This window comes from Alosa pseudoharengus, unplaced genomic scaffold, assembly GCF_046254945.1.
Source record: "Alosa pseudoharengus isolate Yale_2024_CS ecotype anadromous, Long Island Sound unplaced genomic scaffold, YU_APseudo_1.1 YU_APseudo_1.1_scf_12, whole genome shotgun sequence".
In the NCBI taxonomy this organism is placed as follows: domain Eukaryota; kingdom Metazoa; phylum Chordata; class Actinopteri; order Clupeiformes; family Clupeidae; genus Alosa; species Alosa pseudoharengus.
The window spans coordinates 10,158,436-10,178,244 of NW_027468587.1; the positions used below are offsets into that span (position 1 = coordinate 10,158,436).

General features: G+C 42.3%; 2 protein-coding genes and 1 long non-coding RNA gene across 7 annotated transcripts in view; all 3 read left to right on the forward strand.

Annotated features, from left to right (window-relative positions):
• The first annotated feature begins 987 nt into the window (after positions 1 to 987).
• On the forward strand, positions 988 to 3,549 carry LOC143118313 (uncharacterized). Of its 5 annotated transcripts, none has more exons than XR_012986103.1 (7): positions 1,222 to 1,236; positions 2,043 to 2,140; positions 2,254 to 2,383; positions 2,498 to 2,563; positions 2,971 to 3,060; positions 3,181 to 3,251; positions 3,378 to 3,549. It is a non-coding gene; the product is annotated as an uncharacterized LOC143118313 (long non-coding RNA). The 5 variants fall into 5 exon arrangements; XR_012986102.1 differs by lacking the exon at positions 1,222 to 1,236 and adding an exon at positions 1,427 to 1,509; XR_012986104.1 differs by lacking the exon at positions 2,043 to 2,140 and having other exon boundaries at positions 988 to 1,236.
• Positions 3,550 to 5,927: 2,378 nt separating this feature from the next.
• Positions 5,928 to 10,481, forward strand: LOC143118616 (E3 ubiquitin-protein ligase TRIM62-like). The gene is made up of 5 exons (XM_076279641.1): positions 5,928 to 6,143; positions 6,900 to 6,992; positions 7,537 to 7,763; positions 8,200 to 8,315; positions 8,852 to 10,481. Exons 1-5 carry the CDS (start codon positions 5,928 to 5,930, stop codon positions 9,517 to 9,519), a joined length of 1,320 nt encoding a protein of 439 aa, XP_076135756.1. The 3' UTR covers positions 9,520 to 10,481.
• Positions 10,482 to 17,927: 7,446 nt separating this feature from the next.
• cxcr5 (chemokine (C-X-C motif) receptor 5) overlaps positions 17,928 to 19,809 on the forward strand; it is a 2,177-nt gene continuing 295 nt past the window's right edge. The window contains exons 1-2 of the mRNA XM_076279388.1: positions 17,928 to 17,979; positions 18,833 to 19,809. The exon at positions 18,833 to 19,809 is cut by the window's right edge and continues 295 nt beyond it. Of these exons, the coding sequence (XP_076135503.1) occupies positions 17,953 to 17,979; positions 18,833 to 19,809 (1,004 nt within the window). The 5' untranslated portion in view covers positions 17,928 to 17,952. The remainder of the gene's footprint in view (positions 17,980 to 18,832) is intronic.

Sequence of the window (19,809 nt, forward strand, 5' to 3'; positions counted from 1 at the left end):
AGCCAGATGTGTTTTTTATTCATACCATTAGTGTGTTGTTGGCACATTGTGTGCTTACTATTGTGATGGCTTGTGTTTACTGTTAGATACGAAAACACAATTTTTACGAAGGTGTGAAGAGTTAAGCAAGGTGTGTTAGCTTTTGCAAGAGAACTACAATGTTTTGCTGATTGGGTGAAAGGTTTTCCTATTTGTGTGTAGAGTTTTGCAAAAAAAGCCATAGTTACAAAAAATGTGCTTAAGCATTCAGAAAAAAATTTAACTACCTGAACCGTGGCACCGAGGATGAAGAAATTTTTATGGTATGTTGGTCTCAAGGGCCCACATCAACCTAGCCCATAATCACTCATTTGTGATTTGCACCCCCCCCCCCCCCCCCCCCCCCGGTAAAAAATGAAAATGCAATATCATTCTGCTTTAATCGCCCCTCTCTTCAGTAAAGACGTTCAGAACTGCACAATTTCATCCATGGGGGGGTCTAAAAAATTAAGTTGTGTACATTTAGTGACTGTACAGTGTACACTCATTGGCCTGTACATGGTGGTGCACACATATACACATGCACACACACACACAGGCACCCACATACTATCGGTATTAGAACGGCCGATACATAATTACAAATTCAGTAGGATTAAAAGAAAGCCAAAATAAATATTCATCATCATCATCATGGCTGCATTTCCAGTATTGGCGATAAGTAGTCGTTTGTCCACTAGATGGCGCATCGTTGCAGTGAGACGTAATTTTGTTGGAAGTTAATCTAAAGTGGGTTGGAAAGACACTATGCTTCCTACAAGGACAAGACTGTAGGCTACAGTAGTTTACCGCAGAGAACGTCTAAGGGTAGGATGATTTCTGCATGACATATAATTCCCATTTCCTCTTGAAGCCGAAATAAATCTGAGAATGTTTATCGGACATGCTTGTTTTTTACTGCAGGCTATGTTAATCTCCCACACAGCAGTAGACTCCTAGGCGGATCCGCCTTCAAGTCGCCAAACCCGCGTGACTGTCGCATTCGTTTTGGTGCCGCACAGAGGATCAGCTCCGCCTCCAGGCGGCTCCGTAAATTCTACTGTCAAACAGCGGGTCCTGAGTGGACCCATGTCGGATCCGCGGGCGCGGACGCGCCTGTACTGTAACGGTTGAACACGACTGTACACCAAGAGCCGAGAAGAGTCATACTAGTGGATATTTTCTTTGCTGGGACACGGTTGTGCTGAACCCTCTCGAGTAAGTGATATTTATTAATATATTGCTACATTCACAATAGCTAAACATTGGCCTTTGTGGTTTTATACTTAAAACTTACTTATCATGTTTATTGATTATAATGACGTTGTTTGATATTAGGACTAACGTTAACGTTAGTGCAGACGTTTGTAATTTTGAGCAACAGGCTAACGTTAAGTTAGCAGCTAACGTTATTGTTAGCTGTGATGCTCATATGAGTCTGTAGCCTATTTGATTTAAAATGGGTTAGCAATTTCGGCAGAATATGTTATGGTAGTGTGATTTAAAAAACACACATTGTTATTTAACGTTAGTCTGGTCTTGTCTGTTTTAATGTGTTGCTGTTGTCCATAGTCCATAGTGCTACTATGCTGCTAGGCGCAATTGCATAAGTTATTGCTAATGTCTATTATACATATATATGTTTGAGATCACGTTTGCGATGCAATCCTTGATTAAGCTGATACATTGGCACTGGTATTTCAGTCAATGAAGTCAGTGAAGCACTCGTCTGCTATGAAAGCTACCTAGCTACAACTTTAGCATGTTGACTCACTGATAATGGTTTAGCCCTAGCTTCTAGCTAGCTGTGCATTAACGTTTGCATTTTGCCAAGTTTGGTCTCATACGTAACTTAACTTTAGTGTCCTTCTGCCATCTTCGTAATGAAAGCCTCGGCATTTTAATCACTGTTTAAGTCGGTTCAGACAACTAATGGGTATTGGCGTCTGTTTGTGATTTATTATGCTAACGTAACTTAACTGTATGGAACTTGGTCCCCATCTTCTATTTTGTTAGTTCTGCAGCGTCAACTTTTATCGGCTGGATTCTAACGTTACCATCTAACGTTACGATTGCCTCTGTTGGGTTCGCTTGATGAAGATACTTTCTGGGTTGTTAAAATGTATTGTGAACACATTCCCGTAGCATTCCAAAATAGACCAGAGATGCTTGTACTATATGTATATTTGGAAATTTTGGGATTGCAATAACCATAATGATATGGTTATTTAACAGCCATCGTTTCGGGGACTCTGATAAGAGTGAAGAAGAGCCAGTAAATGGTGACTTTGCATCTCTGAGGTACCTTCCAACTCGCCTGGTATATAAGTTGAAGCCTCAAACCTAAACCAATTGCACTGGCAAAGTAAGTAATAATCTCTTAACATTGAAATAACTAAATCATAATATTAATATTAGAGATATGGTTAACATTCTTAGTGCTAAAGACATTCCCCTCTCCTTGTATCTATTCCTCCAGCTCCACCATCTTGCCGAGTGCCAGGCAGCAGAGTCACTACCCCTCAACCTGGAGAAAACTGTTAAGGTAAAGACTGATCTCTGAAATAAAATTGAATACAGTGGCCCCATCTATATTAACACAGCAGTAGTCACTCTATTTCAAATCAACAGATTGCATCTGCATTACCATCTCAGATTTTCTGCATACTTCATACATTATATAAATCTCAGCCAAATATTTTGTCAGTTAAAACATCTGCATTCATGCAATATTGCCTGAAAAGTTCATTCATTATTATCAGATTGTATTGAAACACATTGATTTCAATGTCAATCCATTCATGGAGTTGATATAGATAGTGCATACCAAAATGTTGAAACATACAAATTCATGTCCAGTATGACCAGAGATTTGTTTTTGTTTGCCATTGTTTGGCCCTGTAGCTCTCAGCCTACCATGGTTAACAGATCACAACCATTTCTCTCCCTTAGCACCTCACCATTAGGCAGGACCGCAACACTCTTCACCACCTCAACTCCCTGCACCTGCACCCGCATTTAACATACGGAGAGTTACTCAAGGTAGGGACTGATCTCTGAAATATTAGTGAATAGAAAGGCCCCATGTGTATTATCAATGATGACTACCATTTAATACATTTTTTCCCCCTCTCGCACACCGCCCACCTCACTATGGGCCAGGAATGGCAGTCCCTCCTCAACTCCCTCCACCCCCACACCAGCCCTCAACGTGCAGTGAACAGAGGAGCTTTGTAAGTCATGTTTCTTTTTAAATTTAATCTCCTTAATACCTATCTCATATATTGTATTGTGTAAGCATACTTGGCTTTGGATGCTACATACCATAAACATAAGCATATCTGTCTGTTTGATTACAGGTGCTGTGAGGAAAAACATGGTGACACGGTCAGCCACGGACGCTGAGGTCACCAAGCACGCAATTAGGTGTTTCAACTGGCGGTGGATCGGGCAACGAGGAGACGTGTTCCGCCTCCATCCACACAAATGGAGTAATAGGAGAAATAAGCATTAAACAATCTTTTTATTGAACTTCTTGTCATTCACCAGTTATTCATTTTCTGATATTTTAGATGTGCATAGCACAGCATTTCATTGAAGTTGTAGCCTATTAGATAAAATATTTCATGTCTGCACTGACCTAGGCTGATAAAGCACTAAATTAGGTTTTGACCTCAACATTCATGTAGAGTAGCCTAGGCAACGTAGGCTACTTAACAAAAACAGAATAGCTTATAACCTGTAACTTTCCATAAATGTCCATTTTATATTTCCATTGAGTAGTGATCACGTTTGTACAGTAAATTGATGTCTTGACTTAAACCTTTTCTGTTAGGTTTATTGACAGTATAGTTAAGTTAAAAATATGAGGCGATGCTAATCGTAGGCCTATCTTGCTGTAGTAGCCTAGGCTAGGCCTAGTGATAGTTTTACTTTTATCCTATAGTTTATCCTATTTAATCCTACAGCAAGAACAGAAGGAATTTTGAAAATGAGATAAACGGGTCCGAAACGGACCCGGGCCAGATGAGCCTTTATGAGTCCGTTGCGGGTCCGCGGCGGATGTATGTATCAATTTGCGGGTCCCAAACGGACCCGCCGCGGAGGTAAGGTTTTAATCGCGGATGCGGGGCGGATGCAGCGCGGAGCCACGGCAGGTCCGCGATCCGCCTTCGTAGCGGATCCGTTCCTGAGAGCATCTGGACTCCGATACGGGTCCGTTTCGCGGGTCCGTTCCGGAGGCCGTCATACATCCGCGGCGGATCCGCCGCGGAGTCCTTTTGCTGTGTGCAATAGCAGAACGTAGGTAAAATAATGTTACCGTTAGCATGGTTGAGTGATGGAGGCCAATTTGATTATTGATGTATTTGTAGAAAACCATAAATGCGTTTATAGGCTACCAAGCAAATCGATAACAGCACTAATTGTATCTTTCGACTGTCATCTCATTTGTTTATGACCATAACCTAGGCTACTAACAGGAGTTAGCCACAACACGTTCGCTACGTGATGGTTTTTTAATGGAAAATATATAGGCTACCTGAAAGATAACCTGTCTATGATGCATCCTAAACACCGGGCTGGGACATTTCTGCTCAAGGTCTCAAAAAGCATCTGAGTCAACGTTCTCGCAACGCATTTCATGAAGGCCCTTTTGGACATGTCAGTTATTTGCACCACTGGGTAAAACGGCATTTTGTTTTAGACTACTGGTATTTATTTTGTGCATTGACAATAAAGCTGAATATCATTTGAACTAGATGACTAAACTTATGCATATGTAGAAGAAGAAACATTCACAAAAATCCATGACATGACTTCTCTTCTTGATAGCTGTTGAAAACTGCATGGAACTGACAGGGATTGTTTTGTTTAATAATACATAAATAAATACATTATGCTGCTACCTTCTGCTTTTCCCAAATACAATGTAGCCTACAGGTGTACCTTTCATCAGTCCAGTTGCAATGGATGGACTGTGATGAACTGCCCTACTTGTGATTGTTTAGAGATTTTAAAGGTTTTATAACAATGCTACAGATTTTTTGGCCCAGAAACAAATCTATTCACCTTTGCAGCGCCAGTAGGCTACTTTGTGTGCGGAATGTGTGCAAACACACATTCCAAACAAGCATACACAAAAGTTTCAAGAGTGGGGGATGGAGTAGAAGATGGAGACAAATTCATTAATATGATTTATTTTCGCGGAATGGATGTGCAGGACTGAGCGGCGGTCATATTTTGTACCGCAATGCGGTACATCTAGTAATTATGTTGATTTAATTTCATTCTTGGGCACCTTGGGAGTGCAGTAGGGTGTACTCATGATCACAAGGTGTCGATGTCACTCAGTTCACTATCCTAGAGAGAGACACACTCAGGTAAGTCGGTTTGTGGAGATGAAGTTAATTCTGCATTTATCGTTTGGCACTTAGTTTCCCCCAATGTACCATCGAGCCACCTCCATGGTAAGCATGGAGAGAGAGTACAAAATGAGAATGTCTTGGTGGTTGTTCAATGAAGCTTTTGGTAAAAACACAACAGAATGGCTTAATTTCCATAAACACCAATGTGTCTCCATTGTGTTTCTTTTCATCAGCAGGATTGTGTCTCTTCTCGGCAGATAAGGCATGCTGCGGGAACACATTGTTACAGTAAAGACTTGTATTGTAATGTATGGTACATTAAGACAGATCCTGTTTAACCTCTTCTATGAGGGCGTTTGCATGATGGTATAAACATCCCCACAACGAGAAAGCAAACATCTTCACCGAGAGCTAGCTGGGTGTAGTTGTTTCTTCTGTAGTGCACCATTTGAGAGAATGTTGAGGACTGTAGAAATATCAGAGTAGGAATTTCAGTTTAGTGCAGCTAACACTGAAGGCTGTTTTAAAAACAGCAGCAAGATTATGGCTGCCTCTTTGACCATCCAGCTCCAGTGTCCTGCGTGTAGGAACATCTTTACAGACCCGGTGGATTTGCCATGCAGCCACACCTTCTGCCAGAAATGCCTCTTGGATCTCCTACAGCCCAGCTCGGGTCAACAGCCGTGTCCAGAGTGCAGCCAGCCTTTCAGCCTCAAAGACCTGAAGCCCAACAGCCTCCTGAAGAACTGGTGGATGTGGGCAGGAAAGACCTTACCAAGATGGTGGCCGCCAAGGACCCCCAGAGAGGAAGAGCGGTAGACAGAATTGGACATTCTAGAGGAACTCCATGCTTGTGTGCGCTGACCACGACGAGAAGCTCAAACTCTTCTGTGAGACGGATCAGAAGCTCATTTGTGTCATCTGTAGGGACTGTGCGCACATCAGGGACACAGCTTTAAACCAGCGAAAGAGGTCGCCAATGCCTACTTGGCAACCAACATTTTGAAACAGCAATCCTGTTCTGTCCTGTATGCTCTAATTGAAGGCAATGTTTTCTGATATTTTTGTATGCCAGGGGCCAGTTTTCCATAGACAGATTATCCCTATTCCTACAATAAATTGTCCATTGAAGAAAGCTTTTAGTGTTGGACTAGGCTTAATCCATGTAGCCTACAGTTCCATATATTCATGAACAATGTGTCTTGTTTTGTGACTATGGATAGATATTTACGAGGTGCTGATCTCTGGTGAGCTCATACAAGAGAAATATAAGAAGGAAACGTTGCACACTTTGGCTCCAAATGTATATTTTAATGGATTACATTTTGGCTGTGAGACCTTCAGATGCAATGTTCAGTGTGTAAATATGACTAAATTTATATACTTTGTACTATCAGTACACTACTATTCAGAAAGAAGTGTCTTATGGCCATAATTTCTTATAGCAATAGTGACTCACTCAATACCAGTCTAATAATAGCAGTTTGTGCTGTATTCTGTGTGTTTCTGATACAGGAAGAAATCAAGCGAGTGTGTGAGTTTGTGTCCAGGGGCAACAGTGATATTGAATTCCTGTTGAAACAGAGAGCAGAGGGGGATAAAACAAAGGTAAGATGGAACTGAACTACCAGGTTTCTCCTTTAACTGACCTCAATCCAAACATTCCTGATCGACCATAGAGATTAGGAGTCAGCTGTTTGGTCACACCAGCAGCAAGATGACCTATATTTCACCTCTGTTTTCACCAAGTCAGGCCAATAAATGGCTGAGGTAGTTCTGTTTGCCACTTGCATACTTAGGTCAAACAGAACTACCTCAGCCATTTATTGGCCTGACTTTTGCACTATTATATTGACTGTCTACTGTATGCACAATTGCACAATTTCAACCCAAATTTTCTTATTTCTTCATTGTATGTGCCTTCTTATTTACTTTGTATATTGTTTACTTGAATGTTATGTTTGTCTGTGGACCTAATTGGTAAAATATGTCTTGTCTCCACTGTGGGATAGTGGGAAACGTAATTTCGATCTCTTTGTATGTCTTGACATGTGAAGAAATTGACAATAAAGCAGACTTTGTTGTATACAAACATACAATATGCATAATCTTTTGTAATGTATGAAACCAACAGCCTTGTATATGATCACAGGAGAAGTCCAGGAGACTGTCAGCTGAAATCTCCGGTCATTTTGAGCAGATGCGCCAATTTCTGAGAAAAAAAGAGGCGGAGCTGAAGAGGACGTTGGCCTGTGAGGAGGAGCGAGCCGTGGAGAACATTCAGAGGAGCACAGCGACGATCGAGGGCCTACTGCAGGACGGGCGATCGATGCAGGAGAACCTCCAGGGGGCGCTACTCAAGCTGATGAGCTCCTACAGGTATGCCTGCACCTGGCAAACACATGCAAGCTGATGAGCTCCTACAGGTATTGCCTGCACCTGGCAAATGCGTGCCACAGGTCACCTCTGGAAGGGGTCCCTGAAGAGACCCAGAGACAGCTGCTTGCTGAGTTGTTTCACTCAAACAGTGATGTCTGTTTGCTCACAGGTTTCTCAGCTACAAGGCACTTCATGCCAATCTTTGCGTTTTGTGTGTGTGTGTGTGTGTGTGTGTGTGTGTGTGTGGATCTTTTCTGGTTGAGGGAATGAGGCTGACCAGCGCTTATGGAAGTCCCCAGAGTTCCCAGTCTGCTGAGTAAGAACTAGAACTCACTAGAACCACCATGAGTCTCACTAACTGTACCTGTGTACCAGTAGGCCTATCAGGCAGAATGAGTCAGCATGAGTGTTCTGAGTCACGTTCTCTCTGTCACAGATACAAGTCAAAGGTTAAAGGACTCAGCTTGACTCTGGATTCCCTCGACCTTGGCCCCTATGAGTCTCACCTGCCCTTCTTTGTGTGGAAAGAGATGCTCCAGACCATCAAACCAGGTCAGAACCAATACTACCTCATATGCAGTAGGGTGGAATAGAAGTAGAATTATATTCAAAAATGTATGTTGACCGCTGCAAGAAATGAATGACTGTTGCTGTACTTCTGATTCACGTCTTTCATATCATTCTGCAAGTAGTTATTTCACTTATAACTGAAAGTCATGGAGTACATTTCTACACAGCATCTGAAACGTTACGGTTATTTGTTACTATTTTTTTAATCAGATTCCATTATCCATTGAAGGAGAATTCCAGTATTTTGATGTCTGTAAGCACTTTCATAGGGAAGTGCCACAGAGACAAACTTAGCAAAGGTAAAGAAACTGTTGAATATGAAGCTGACGTTAGTAAATGCCCCTAGTGTAGGCGCTTAGCCAGTTATCTTGGATAGCTCAATACTGAATGGATTTGAATTGTTTTTGCCCCAAATGAAAGTACCTAAACAATAGGGCTCAGGTTGAAATATTCTGGAATTCTCCTTTAAATATTATCATACAGTGTTCCATTGAGCATCTTGTCCTCTCCCGGTACAGTCCCAGAGCGTCTGATACTGAGGGACCCGCGAGACCGTCGCCTCAGCGTATCCCTCGGGGGGTCCAGCGTGCGGCAGACGGACCAACAGGACGCCGTCAACAAAGACTACAACCCCATGGTGGTCGCCTTGGAAACCTTCCAGACGGGCTGTCATTACTGGGAGGTGGAGGTGGGGGAGAAGCTGGACTGGGGGGTCGGGGTGTGCGTCAGCGACCCCCAGTTTGCCTACGTTAGTGAAAGCATCATGCTAATGCTGAGGCACAATAAGGGCTACTGCGTGAGAGAGTTTAAGAGTCTCTTTCCCATAGAGGTATGGGCCAGGCCCAGGAGGGTGGGCATCTATCTGGACTGTGAGAGGAAACTGGTGTCCTTTTATAATGCGAACAGCATGGCTCTCCTCTATGCCTCCACACGGCCGTTCGCTCGGGTCCTGTCTCTGTGTCTGTCCCCCGGACTCTACCTGGACGGCCATAACAGCGCCCCTCTCACTAGTACCCTCTCATCTGCTGGTACTAAATCTCTAAATCTCTCTAAATTTATAAGATCGAAAGACTCTAGGAAGCAACACAAGTTCTGGTTCTTACTTATGTCTACACGTACTTATGTTTACACCAGCAAGTGTATGGAACCTCAGTCTTTTCTCTCCCTGAAGCTTATTGATATTTAATTATTGAACTTAGGTGTGTCCCAATGTTGTGATTCCATTAGAACTTGTGGCCTGCCCTCGGCTTGTTGACCTAGTGTTTTGTGATATTCCATTTCTGAGATTCTGGGTTTCCATGGGCAGAGTTTAGCGTGAATTTATGAGCAGTAGTTGTCATGCCCGCGTCTAGGAAGGTAGTGCTAGATTCATGCTATAACTCTGTCAGCCGTAGGGACTGTGAAAAGAGGTATACATAGTTGTAACGGTCAGCCGTATGGTACTGTGAAAAGAGGTATACATAGTTGTAATGCTCAGTTTTCATTTGTAGCCTGCGTTATTACCGGTAATTGAGATTATCCCTCTGCTTGGTTGAATTTCCTATTGTGATGCTCTCTCTAGAACATCAATTATTTTTCAGATATTTGCACACCTATGAAATAGTCCCATTATTTTGGCCACATTACACTTGTATATTAATTCACCAAACTCTGCAAAGTTTAAATGAACTGTCATGTTGCATTAGAGCTACAAATTAGCAATTTGACAGGTGTTCAGAGAATAGCAACATTGTAACATGTGACTGAGGTGGATTTTAGCTCAGTTACATTGCAGTAGGCTAAGTGAAAAGAGTGATTTCACAAAGCTAAGGCTCAACAGAATCCTGGAATATGCTAGCTTGACAACGAGATAGATGGAACTAACAACTGGCCTTTGTCCGCAGCAACCGTACATTTGGAACTAGTAATGGCAGTTTGTCCTTTAAGTTGAGGAATTAGTCGATGTGTAGTGAAAAGAAGAAGTTCTAGACCATTTTTAGCAATCAGAAGATTGAAATTCTAGCAGCAACTTAACACAATGCAAGTGTGGCAACACTGTTGTAAGCAGGATAATGGACGACACACCATTTAGGTATTAGAAGAATAATACTAGTTCAAGGTAGTAATGCAGCCACAAAATGAAGCATTTTTCTGCCTGTGTGTGCACACTTTGTAGCTTATGGATACCATGGTCTAATAAAACTTTTTCCACAAACTTGTTGTTGTTATTGTTGCTCAGACACTGACCAGCCATTCAGAATTATGAGCAGTTGGACAATTTGTATTTTTTTTTAATTGGGCTCCTCACTCACAACCAGTAGTACCATTATCATAGTGCATGCGTCCCTCTTTGTTCCTTCTAAGGGCAAGCTTGGAGTAGAATAGTAGTTTACTGAAATTGATTTATTCAGGAAGGTCATTAAATTCCATTATAGCACCTTACACCTTATTAAATTCCATTATATAACTGTCTATAAAGTTCTGTGAGGAAGAAGACATGGAGTTCCCCAGATACACACTGAGTGATTACAACAGGATATGTGAATGAAGTAGCAGCTCATTACAAAACAACTAAATTGTCATGCATGCCTTGTGAGCAAAATGTGACACAAGACTTGGTAAAAAAGTCCTACAGTACAACCTGTACCCTATTTGGTCAAGTTAAATGTTTATGGATGTGGACATAGACATGACTACACACACACAATATTGACAACCATCTGTTTGCAAACCATCTAAAACATTTAAAAAGAACATTTTTAAAATGTTTTTTTCTTTTTTTAATGTTTTAAGTATTTTGGGGGCTTTTGTTGCCTTCACTGTATTGATAGGACAGTGGAGAGGCTGATTTGAGCATCAAACCAGCTAATACGCTAACTGAAAAACACACCATGCCAATCTCTAGGTATGGTGAAGGGTATGTGATGATGTGGGGCTATTTTAATTCCAAAGGCAAAGGGAACTTTATCAGGATGCATAGTATCCTGAATCCATGAAATAAGTGGCCTTTAAAAATAAAAAATCTGCCTGCCTCTATGGGAATTTAACATAGGGGTAAAATACGTATTGCCCCTGTAATTTAAGGAAGAACATTTATTTATTTACGATACATTCTTCATTCACTAAGAAAACTGGTGTCCTTAAAGGTTGGATTTCTACTCATTTTTTTAATTAAGGCATTAAGATCAATTTCTAACAGATGATTTTATATTCCTCTTTTTAGTCAACTTTAGCATGGGTTCAAATACTTATTCTCCCCACTGTAAGTTGACAAACTAATCACTTAAGGAGTGATGAAAACAATATTTTGCAGAGGTTTATGCCATGATCAGACGATTGAGCTTGTTGTGGGACTTTGTTTGAAAAGGTACAACAGACTAGGTTAGTCTAAGACGAGATTTCACAAAACGAACGCCCTAGAGTTGGTTGAATACTCTCAAACTTCTCCTTTCATGTCCTTAATTTGCTTGGACCCCGTTATTACCACTTGTGGCTGTGGCTTGTGGCTTGCTTATACGAGGGGCAGGTTTTACATTAATACACAGGATTAGATGTTAAAATCCCTTGTGCCAAAATCCAAGGTAAAAACACATTCAGAAGCCCCTACTCAAATTAACTTTAAAAAGCATACTACCCACAAATCCGCCAACAAATGGTCACAAACACAAGACAAATGGCCCATCCAACAGCAGTATATAGTATGCGGCATGTCATTGGGGTTATCAAGTGGGCACCCTCTTAAGTTAGGCCCACGACACCTCATGAAGGCTTAACAGTGAAACCAGCGTCCTGGAGACACTCCCCTCCATGCTGCCACCATATTACCACATTGAAATATCCAATACCCAAAATACTCTTAACCAGCCTAGGCATGGTCAAGGTTGGCTAGGTTGGTCTGTCCCGTTGATGTGGACTGAACCATAACCATAAAAACCCTGGCCAACCACCATCAACCTAGGCACAGCCCATCACAAACACAAAACAAATGAGCGAGTTAGCTTAGCTAGTTAGCTTAGGCCCCATCACAAACACAAAACAAATGAGCCAGTTAGCTTACGCCCCATGTTGCCACCATATTACCACAATAAACATCCAAATACCCTTAACCAACCTAGGCATGGTCTAGGTTGGCTAGGTTGGTCCGTCCCGTTGATGCAGACTGAACCATAACCATAAAAGGTTATGGGCCAATGGCCATAGGGCCATGGCTCCGAAATTATGAAACGACAACTCATCAGAGAACTTTAATTAGCTTGTAGCCAACCCTAGGGACCCTAACGCTAACCCTAACCCTGAGGTTTTATGAAAGAACGGCAACATCCGGCCACGACAGTGTGCCAACAACAACAGGGCAGAGTGAGTCAGCTGATAGATTGTACCCTACACAGCTCAACTGCACATACAGAGCACCAGAGGTGTCAAGTAACTAAGTACAAATACTTAAGTACTGTACTTAAGTAGCATTTTTAAGTATTTGTACTTTACTTGAGTATTTATTTTTCTGACAACTTTTTACTACTCAAAACAGGCTTGTTACTTTTGAGATGGCACAAAAAGGTGTTGCATGAGCTCAAAAAGGTGTTGCGTTTGCAAAATATACAGTAGCAAGGAGTAAGCTACCAAAAAGAAAATAGATAGATAGATAGATAGATAGATAGATAGATAGATACTTTATTGATCCCCAAGGGGAAATTCAAGGTCTCAGTAGCATACAGACATCACACAAACATGCACTTACAGCAGAAATCGTAAATATAAGTATAAACATATAACAAAACTCCACTGTACAATAGAGACAGTAGAAGATAAGAAAAACTAACAAAACTAAATACTAAATATACTATAGAAATTAAATTTAAAAAATTCACAGTGTGCTTGAGGGTGATCAAGTATGAGACGCTTGCAGTGACAGGGCCGGGACTGGCCTGTAGTTCTGTGTGCATGGTGAGGTGCTCAAGAGAGTGAGTGTCATGGTGAAGGTGCAAAAAGTAGTCCAACAGTGCAACAGTGCAAGAATAAGGTCTAGAGACCAGCATAAATAATATGGACAAATAAGAGAGTAAAGTATAATGTAGACAAGGTAATATAAAAAACTATGTCAGTGCAAGAATAGGTTGAGGTAATAGGGTTACAGCCATTCAGTATTGTAGCAGAAGCCATTGGTCATGTGTGCTAATATAGCATGAACAACAGTGTAGCAATAAAACAGTAGTAAAAACATTAGGCTGTGGACAGTAGTAAAACAGTAGTAAAGCAGTAGTGGGCAGTCAGTACTCAAACATGGAGAGGGTGGAGAGGCAGACAGACTATGCAGAGAAGTCTATCTCTCCTCTTCCCTTTAGTGAAGCATTGAACAGTTCAATTAACCTGACTCTCGCCAGATGAATTTCGTTCCACTTAGCTCCGCCTAGCTCCACTCACATCCATCTGGGATCGGTTCTATTGAGAGTGATTGCAGCACAAGATTGTATGGTAGAGCCAATCAGGACGCAGGGCGGGAGTTTCATAGATGTGATGTAGCGTAGAAGCGACTGTGAGACTGTTCTCAGTGTCACGGGTTGGCTTCGATGTGAGTGGTTGAAGTAGCACGTCAATAGATGACAGACAAGTGGCTTATCCAATCTTATGCAAGGATTTTTTAATAAGGCCCTGCCTTCTGAAGCACCACTCCAATGGATCGATCCCAGATGGATGAGTGGAGCTAGGCGGAATGAAATTCATCTGGCGAGAGTCAGGTTACTACGGAAGCGTATTGCTGCCACACTAAAAGAAATAAAAAGGCTCAGTATTATGTAATTACGTGAAAAGTTTCTTGTTATAACAATATATTTTTCACGTTTTAACAAGATATGTATCACGTTATTACATGAAATTATCACGTTATTTCATGATAATGATATTTTCACGTTATAACATGAAAATATCATGTTATTTCAAGATATGATTTTTTCACGTTTTTACATGAAATTATCACGTTATTTAAAAATAACGAAACTAAACGAAACAAGGCCACAAGAGCTCATGGCTTGCATAAATGATAACTAGTGTCTATGAACTTGCACCCTGACTGCTATTACAGTGCTGCTTGATGAGTGTTTGTTTTTGTGCATGTGTGTATGAGTGTGTAGGCTGTGTGTGTGGTCAGTTCCCAGCTGACTGAGGAGCAGCGAAGAGGGATGTGTGTGTATCGGCAGAGAGCTGCTGAAAAGGAGGCCGATAGAGAGGTTATATGCAGGATAGCCTGCTCACACCATAGACTGTATATATATGGCTCACACAGCCTGATAGTTCTGCTTTATCTTCTTATCAACACAATAAATAAAACTTTCGCTAACTTGACGCAAGAGGGAGAAAGGGCTTTGATAAATATGCAAATCTTCACGCAATGTGGGTGAATGTATAGACCGCTCTGGCTCGGTAGCTTGCATGTCAGGTCATCGCTGTCATTTCTAAGGCTGTGGGGAAGGGTGAAAATATCAGTATCATATCAGTATCATGAAATAACGTGATAGTTTCATGTAATAACGTGATAAATATCTTGTTAAAACGTAAAAATATCATATCTTGAAATAACATGATATTTTCACGTTATAACGTGAAAATATCAGTATCATGAAATAACGTGATAATTTCATGTAATAACGTGATACATATCTTGTTAAAACATGAAAAAGATATTGTTATAACAAGAAACTTTTCACGTAATTACATAATACTGAGCCATTTTATTTCTTTTAGTGTGGCAGCAATAAGCTTCCGTAGGTTACAGTTCAATGGCCCTGGGGACAAATGACTTCCTCAGCCTTTCAGTTGTGCATGGCAGTGAGCAAAGTCTCCAGCTGATCAAGCTGAGCTCTTTTGCTTTTTAATAGTGCTGTACAGTAAATGACATTCATTGTCCAAGATGTTGATCAGTTTGTTCAGGGTCTTTATCCTAAATGGTTAAATGATAAGACTTTCTCACTGAAAAAGACATTTTCCACTCAGCCTATTGTGCCATGAGCTTCGGCTAACCGAGAAGAACGTTTATCTCTCTGCAAGTACATCTTTTTGACTAGCAGATCACCTAATTGGGGGGGGGGGGGGGGGATTCCCCATGGAGAAATCATAAAAACGCTATAGTAGCATACTTTCTACTTTTATACTTTGAGTAAAATTCAGAGCCTATACCAGTGGTCCCCAAACTACGGCCCGCCACCTCATTGTGGGTGGCCCCCCAAAACATATCTGTGGTATATAGCATCTGGCCCGCACAAGAGTATGACATCGCCAAACTGTAACCTCCGTAATTTCCCCCATTCATTCTCTATGGCGAGTCTTAACAGTACACGTGTAATACTCTTTTTGTCCACTGGCTGTTGTTTTGGCGCTGTTTCGCGTTTACCATTGAAAACGGAATGAAATGTAGGCTTACAAACAATGTAAAGAGGCCTATGCTGACTGCATCAGTGCTAAAAGTATTCTAAAAGTTTATCAATTAATTGTTAATAACTAACTAACTTCTATTCAAGTCATATTTCTGGAACTTCCTGGGATAATTATTTCTATTTTTTATTCACTTGTTCAAATGTTCATCCAAATTCACACTTCACAAAGTTCTCATCAGGTGAGTGAAAGTTAGAATGGTGGTCATTTCAGATGTTTTTGCCAGCACTTCATAAAACTTGGTTATTAAATTATTTGTAGGATATTGCTTGTTCACAACTTGAGCTGTGTATGCAAAGACTCAGAGTTCACACATTTTAGATAATATACTTTTGGGACTCCCTGCTAATACTTTTGGGAATGCTAAAGTCTTTTTTATTAGTATTATTTCATTTGAGCTACATTTTACATGGCATGATGGCAATATAAATACAGTTAACAATGGTATTAAATTGCAGTAGCCTATGATTAAATGTTTGTTGTTCACAGCACTAAGCTATTTAAGGTTACTGATATACTCCGAGTCTCTGGCCCTCTCTTAGAGCCAGGCATAGTGAGCTGGCCCTCGGAAGAAAAAGTTTGGGGACCACTGGCCTATACTTTGTTACTTTTACTTAAGTTAAGCAGCTGAATCAGTACTTATACTTTTACCAGTCTTTTTCTGTACAAGTATCTATACTTCTACTTGAGTATGGGAAGTGTGTACTTTTGACACCTCTGCAGAGCACACTAACACCATAGTGTGGACTGATAGTGAACTGCCAACTGTAGTCAACTGTAAAACTAATAAACTTCATTTTTACGGTTTGCGAAGGGTGCAGTCCCGTCCTTTATTTGGCTAACGCAGGTACAAATAATCTCCTTTACTTTCTTTGGTTGTAGGATAGTCCGCGATTCACATTAGTTTTGGCTAACACCGCAAATGCATAGGCTACTAAACGCTAGGTCTACCCAAGTTAGGCTATTCTGTCGCCACATTTATAATATTGCTATAATACCTTCGTTAGTAACAGTCGATACTTTTGCCTGCATCAAATCGCGCATTCGCATTTAGTGCGCTTCTACCATAGGCTTAACATGAGTTATGCGTCTTTGTATGCTCATATCTGACTTCACTAGACTATGAATGCATTTATTTATGTTGTAAGACATGTAAAATAAATGAATGACACCGGCACTACGCACAAATTAATTTAATCTTACACCGCACTTCCCTAATAACTTCTGACTAGTTCTCTCGCATCACTGACGATAGCTAGAAATGCATCAAGAAAACACAGGGAAAACACTGTTCAGTCCACCAAGTCATGATAAGCTATTGCCGCTGTGCAGCACCAGTTGTGATATTTATCCTACTGAGTGTAATCGTAGGTAATGTCATGTATGAAAACTAGTATTGTTAGGCAATACTATAAGTGTCAAGTCCAGGGCAGCTGAGGTGAGGCGATGACATCATCAATACGCAAGTATGCGGTTTCGCCGTCCAAACGAACTCGCAAGGGCTACGGTTTCAGATTTTTCCACCCTGGGACCAGGTTTCAAAAAAGTGCGATTTCGGGCAGTACGTTTACAGGATTCGTTTGGACGATCGGCCTGTGCGTTTAGCCCAAAAAGCGTCTCCGTGTGGACAGGGCCTAACACCAACCCCAGTACACAGCTCAACTGCACACACAGAGCACACTAACACCAACCCCAGTAATTTGATGCTCCCCTTCTGTCTTCTACTGTCTTCTTTGTGTTGTGACTTTCCCAGTGTTGTGACTTTCATCATCAGCTCACTCCAAACATACAGTAGGGCAAGTAGGTCAAATTGTTTATTACAATTTGAGTGAGGCACACATGGCTCAGAGTTCTACTTGAATCAGTATCAGTATCAGAATCAGTTTTATATTTTGTCTTACATTCCCTTGGCTTGACATTCCTTTTTTTTAAAAAAACTGGTTAATCTTACCCAATTCTCCCCTGAATTAATATACTGGTTACAGGTAATCTGAATTATGAAACTGTGAGACTGTGAACCAATGAGCGGTAAAGACATGTTGTTGCAGGAGGAAGTGAACAGTCCCCAGTGGAGGTCTGAGCTTCACAGCTGGGTGACTCTCACCTCAGCGGACACCCCCCACCCACCACCACCCCCTCCCCGGCCCCAGCCAGTAAGGATGTCAGGAGGCCAGGGCCACAGTTCACACACACACACACACACACACACACAACAATGAGTACATTCTACACAGCGTTGGAGGTAAGAACCGCACATTTTGGATGCTAATTCAATCTACTTCTTTGATTCTTAGAGACTCAAATAGATTTTTGTGTATGCTATATTTTAACCTCCTGTGTCATGACAAATCTGTTCTCTTTTTTTTGCATGTCTGACAAGAATGTGTGCTATAAGGGTTCAGAAAAAAAATGATCTCAGTGTGTAAAAGGATGCGTATTTTATGTGTGTATGGTGATAAACAGGCTTATGCAGGCTTATGCAGGTGTATCTTTGTATTTGATTTGATATTTACTGTAGATGAAGATATCGACTCAAGTTTTACTTTAGTTTACTTAGTTAATTTGGGACTGATGGTGACAACAGCTAACCATCTTTCATCATGTTCAGCATACAAACCCAAACACTAAACAACACATGTGACTGAGTTATTGGATCAATTCAAATTCCAGTTTCAAATTATTTGAGTACTGACTAGTTAGCCATTGCCAATTAAATTAAGTAACCTGAAAAACACACTTCTTGACACACTGGCTGGATAATATTGTGATGGGTAGGGTGGGCCAGAGTGTGGGTGTGTGAAGTGAGGTGGTGGTGGTGGGTGGGGTAAGGGGGGGTGTACCCCAAATAAACAATCTGAGGAGATTTGGTTGAATGGTTGGTCTTGCTTTGGCTGGCACAGGCTGTGGAAAAAAACAAAAAAACACACACATACATCTATTCTTACCACTAAGAAAGTTTCTGGATCACATGTTTACAAATGGTGTTTACCATGAGTCAATTGGGGATAATGTCATTTATTAAATAAATGCATTCAAATAAATTAGAGTAATGTGACCACTGACATGCAGGTGTGTATTTTTGTGAACTATTGCAGATGGAAGACTTTTCTTACGAGAATGAATTTAATTACTCAAGCAGCTATGACGCTGAGAGCAATGGGACTAATTGGGGTCTCTGTTCCGCGGAGGAGAGCTGGCTGCAGCACTACCAGACGGTGTTGCTGCCGCTGGCGTACGCGCTGGTGTTCGTGCTGGGTGTGGCGGGGAACGGGCTCATGGTGGTGGTGCTGCTACGGAGGCGTCGGAGCTCCCTGCGCATCACCGAGATCTACCTGCTGCACCTGGGCCTGGCCGACCTGCTCTTCCTCGCTGCCCTCCCCTTCATGGCGGCCAAGCAGGCGGCCGGCTGGCTGTCCGGCGTCTTCCTCTGCAAGCTGCTGAGCACGCTGGTCAGCCTCAACCTGCTGTGCAGCAGCCTGCTGCTGGCGTGCATCAGCTTCGACCGCTACCTGGCCATCGTGCACGCCGTGCCGAGCATGCACAACCGGCGGCCGCGCACCGTCCACCTCACCTGCGGGCTGTTGTGGCTCCTCTGCTTCGTCCTGTCCGTCCCCGAGGCCGTGTTCACCACCGTGTTGGACGACCCAGTCTACGGTCCGCGGTGCTCGTACGAGGGCCTGGAGGGCGGCACCTGGATGCTGCTGAGCCGCACGCTGATGCACCTCCTGGGCTTCTTCCTGCCGCTGGCCGTCATGGGCTACTGCTACTCGGCCGTGGTGCTGACGCTGTGCCAGCGCCGCCGAAGCCTGGAGAAGCAGGGCGCCGTGCGGCTGGCGCTGCTGGTCACTGCCGTCTTCTGCCTTTGCTGGCTGCCTTACAACCTCACCAAGCTGCTGGACCTGCTGATCATCCTGGGCCCGCTGGCACACCTGAACTGCGCCGCGGCGCTGAAGCAGAGCCTGGTGCTGAGCGAGAGCGTCGGCTACGTGCACTGCTGCCTGAACCCCATCCTGTACGCCTTCGCTGGCGTGCGCTTCCGCAAGGAGCTCCTGCAGCTGCTGGGCAGGTGGAG

What these genes read in the sequence shown, in the direction of transcription:
- LOC143118616 (XM_076279641.1), top strand. Translation starts at nt 5,928, where the DNA reads ATGGCTGCCTCTTTGACCATCCAGCTCCAGTGTCCTGCGTGTAGGAAC. An exon ending in CAGAGGGGGATAAAACAAAG is followed by an intron (nt 6,993 to 7,536) that starts GTAAGATGGAAC and finishes ATATGATCACAG; the next exon opens with GAGAAGTCCAGGAGACTGTC. An exon ending in GCTCCAGACCATCAAACCAG is followed by an intron (nt 8,316 to 8,851) that starts GTCAGAACCAAT and finishes CTCCCGGTACAG; the next exon opens with TCCCAGAGCGTCTGATACTG.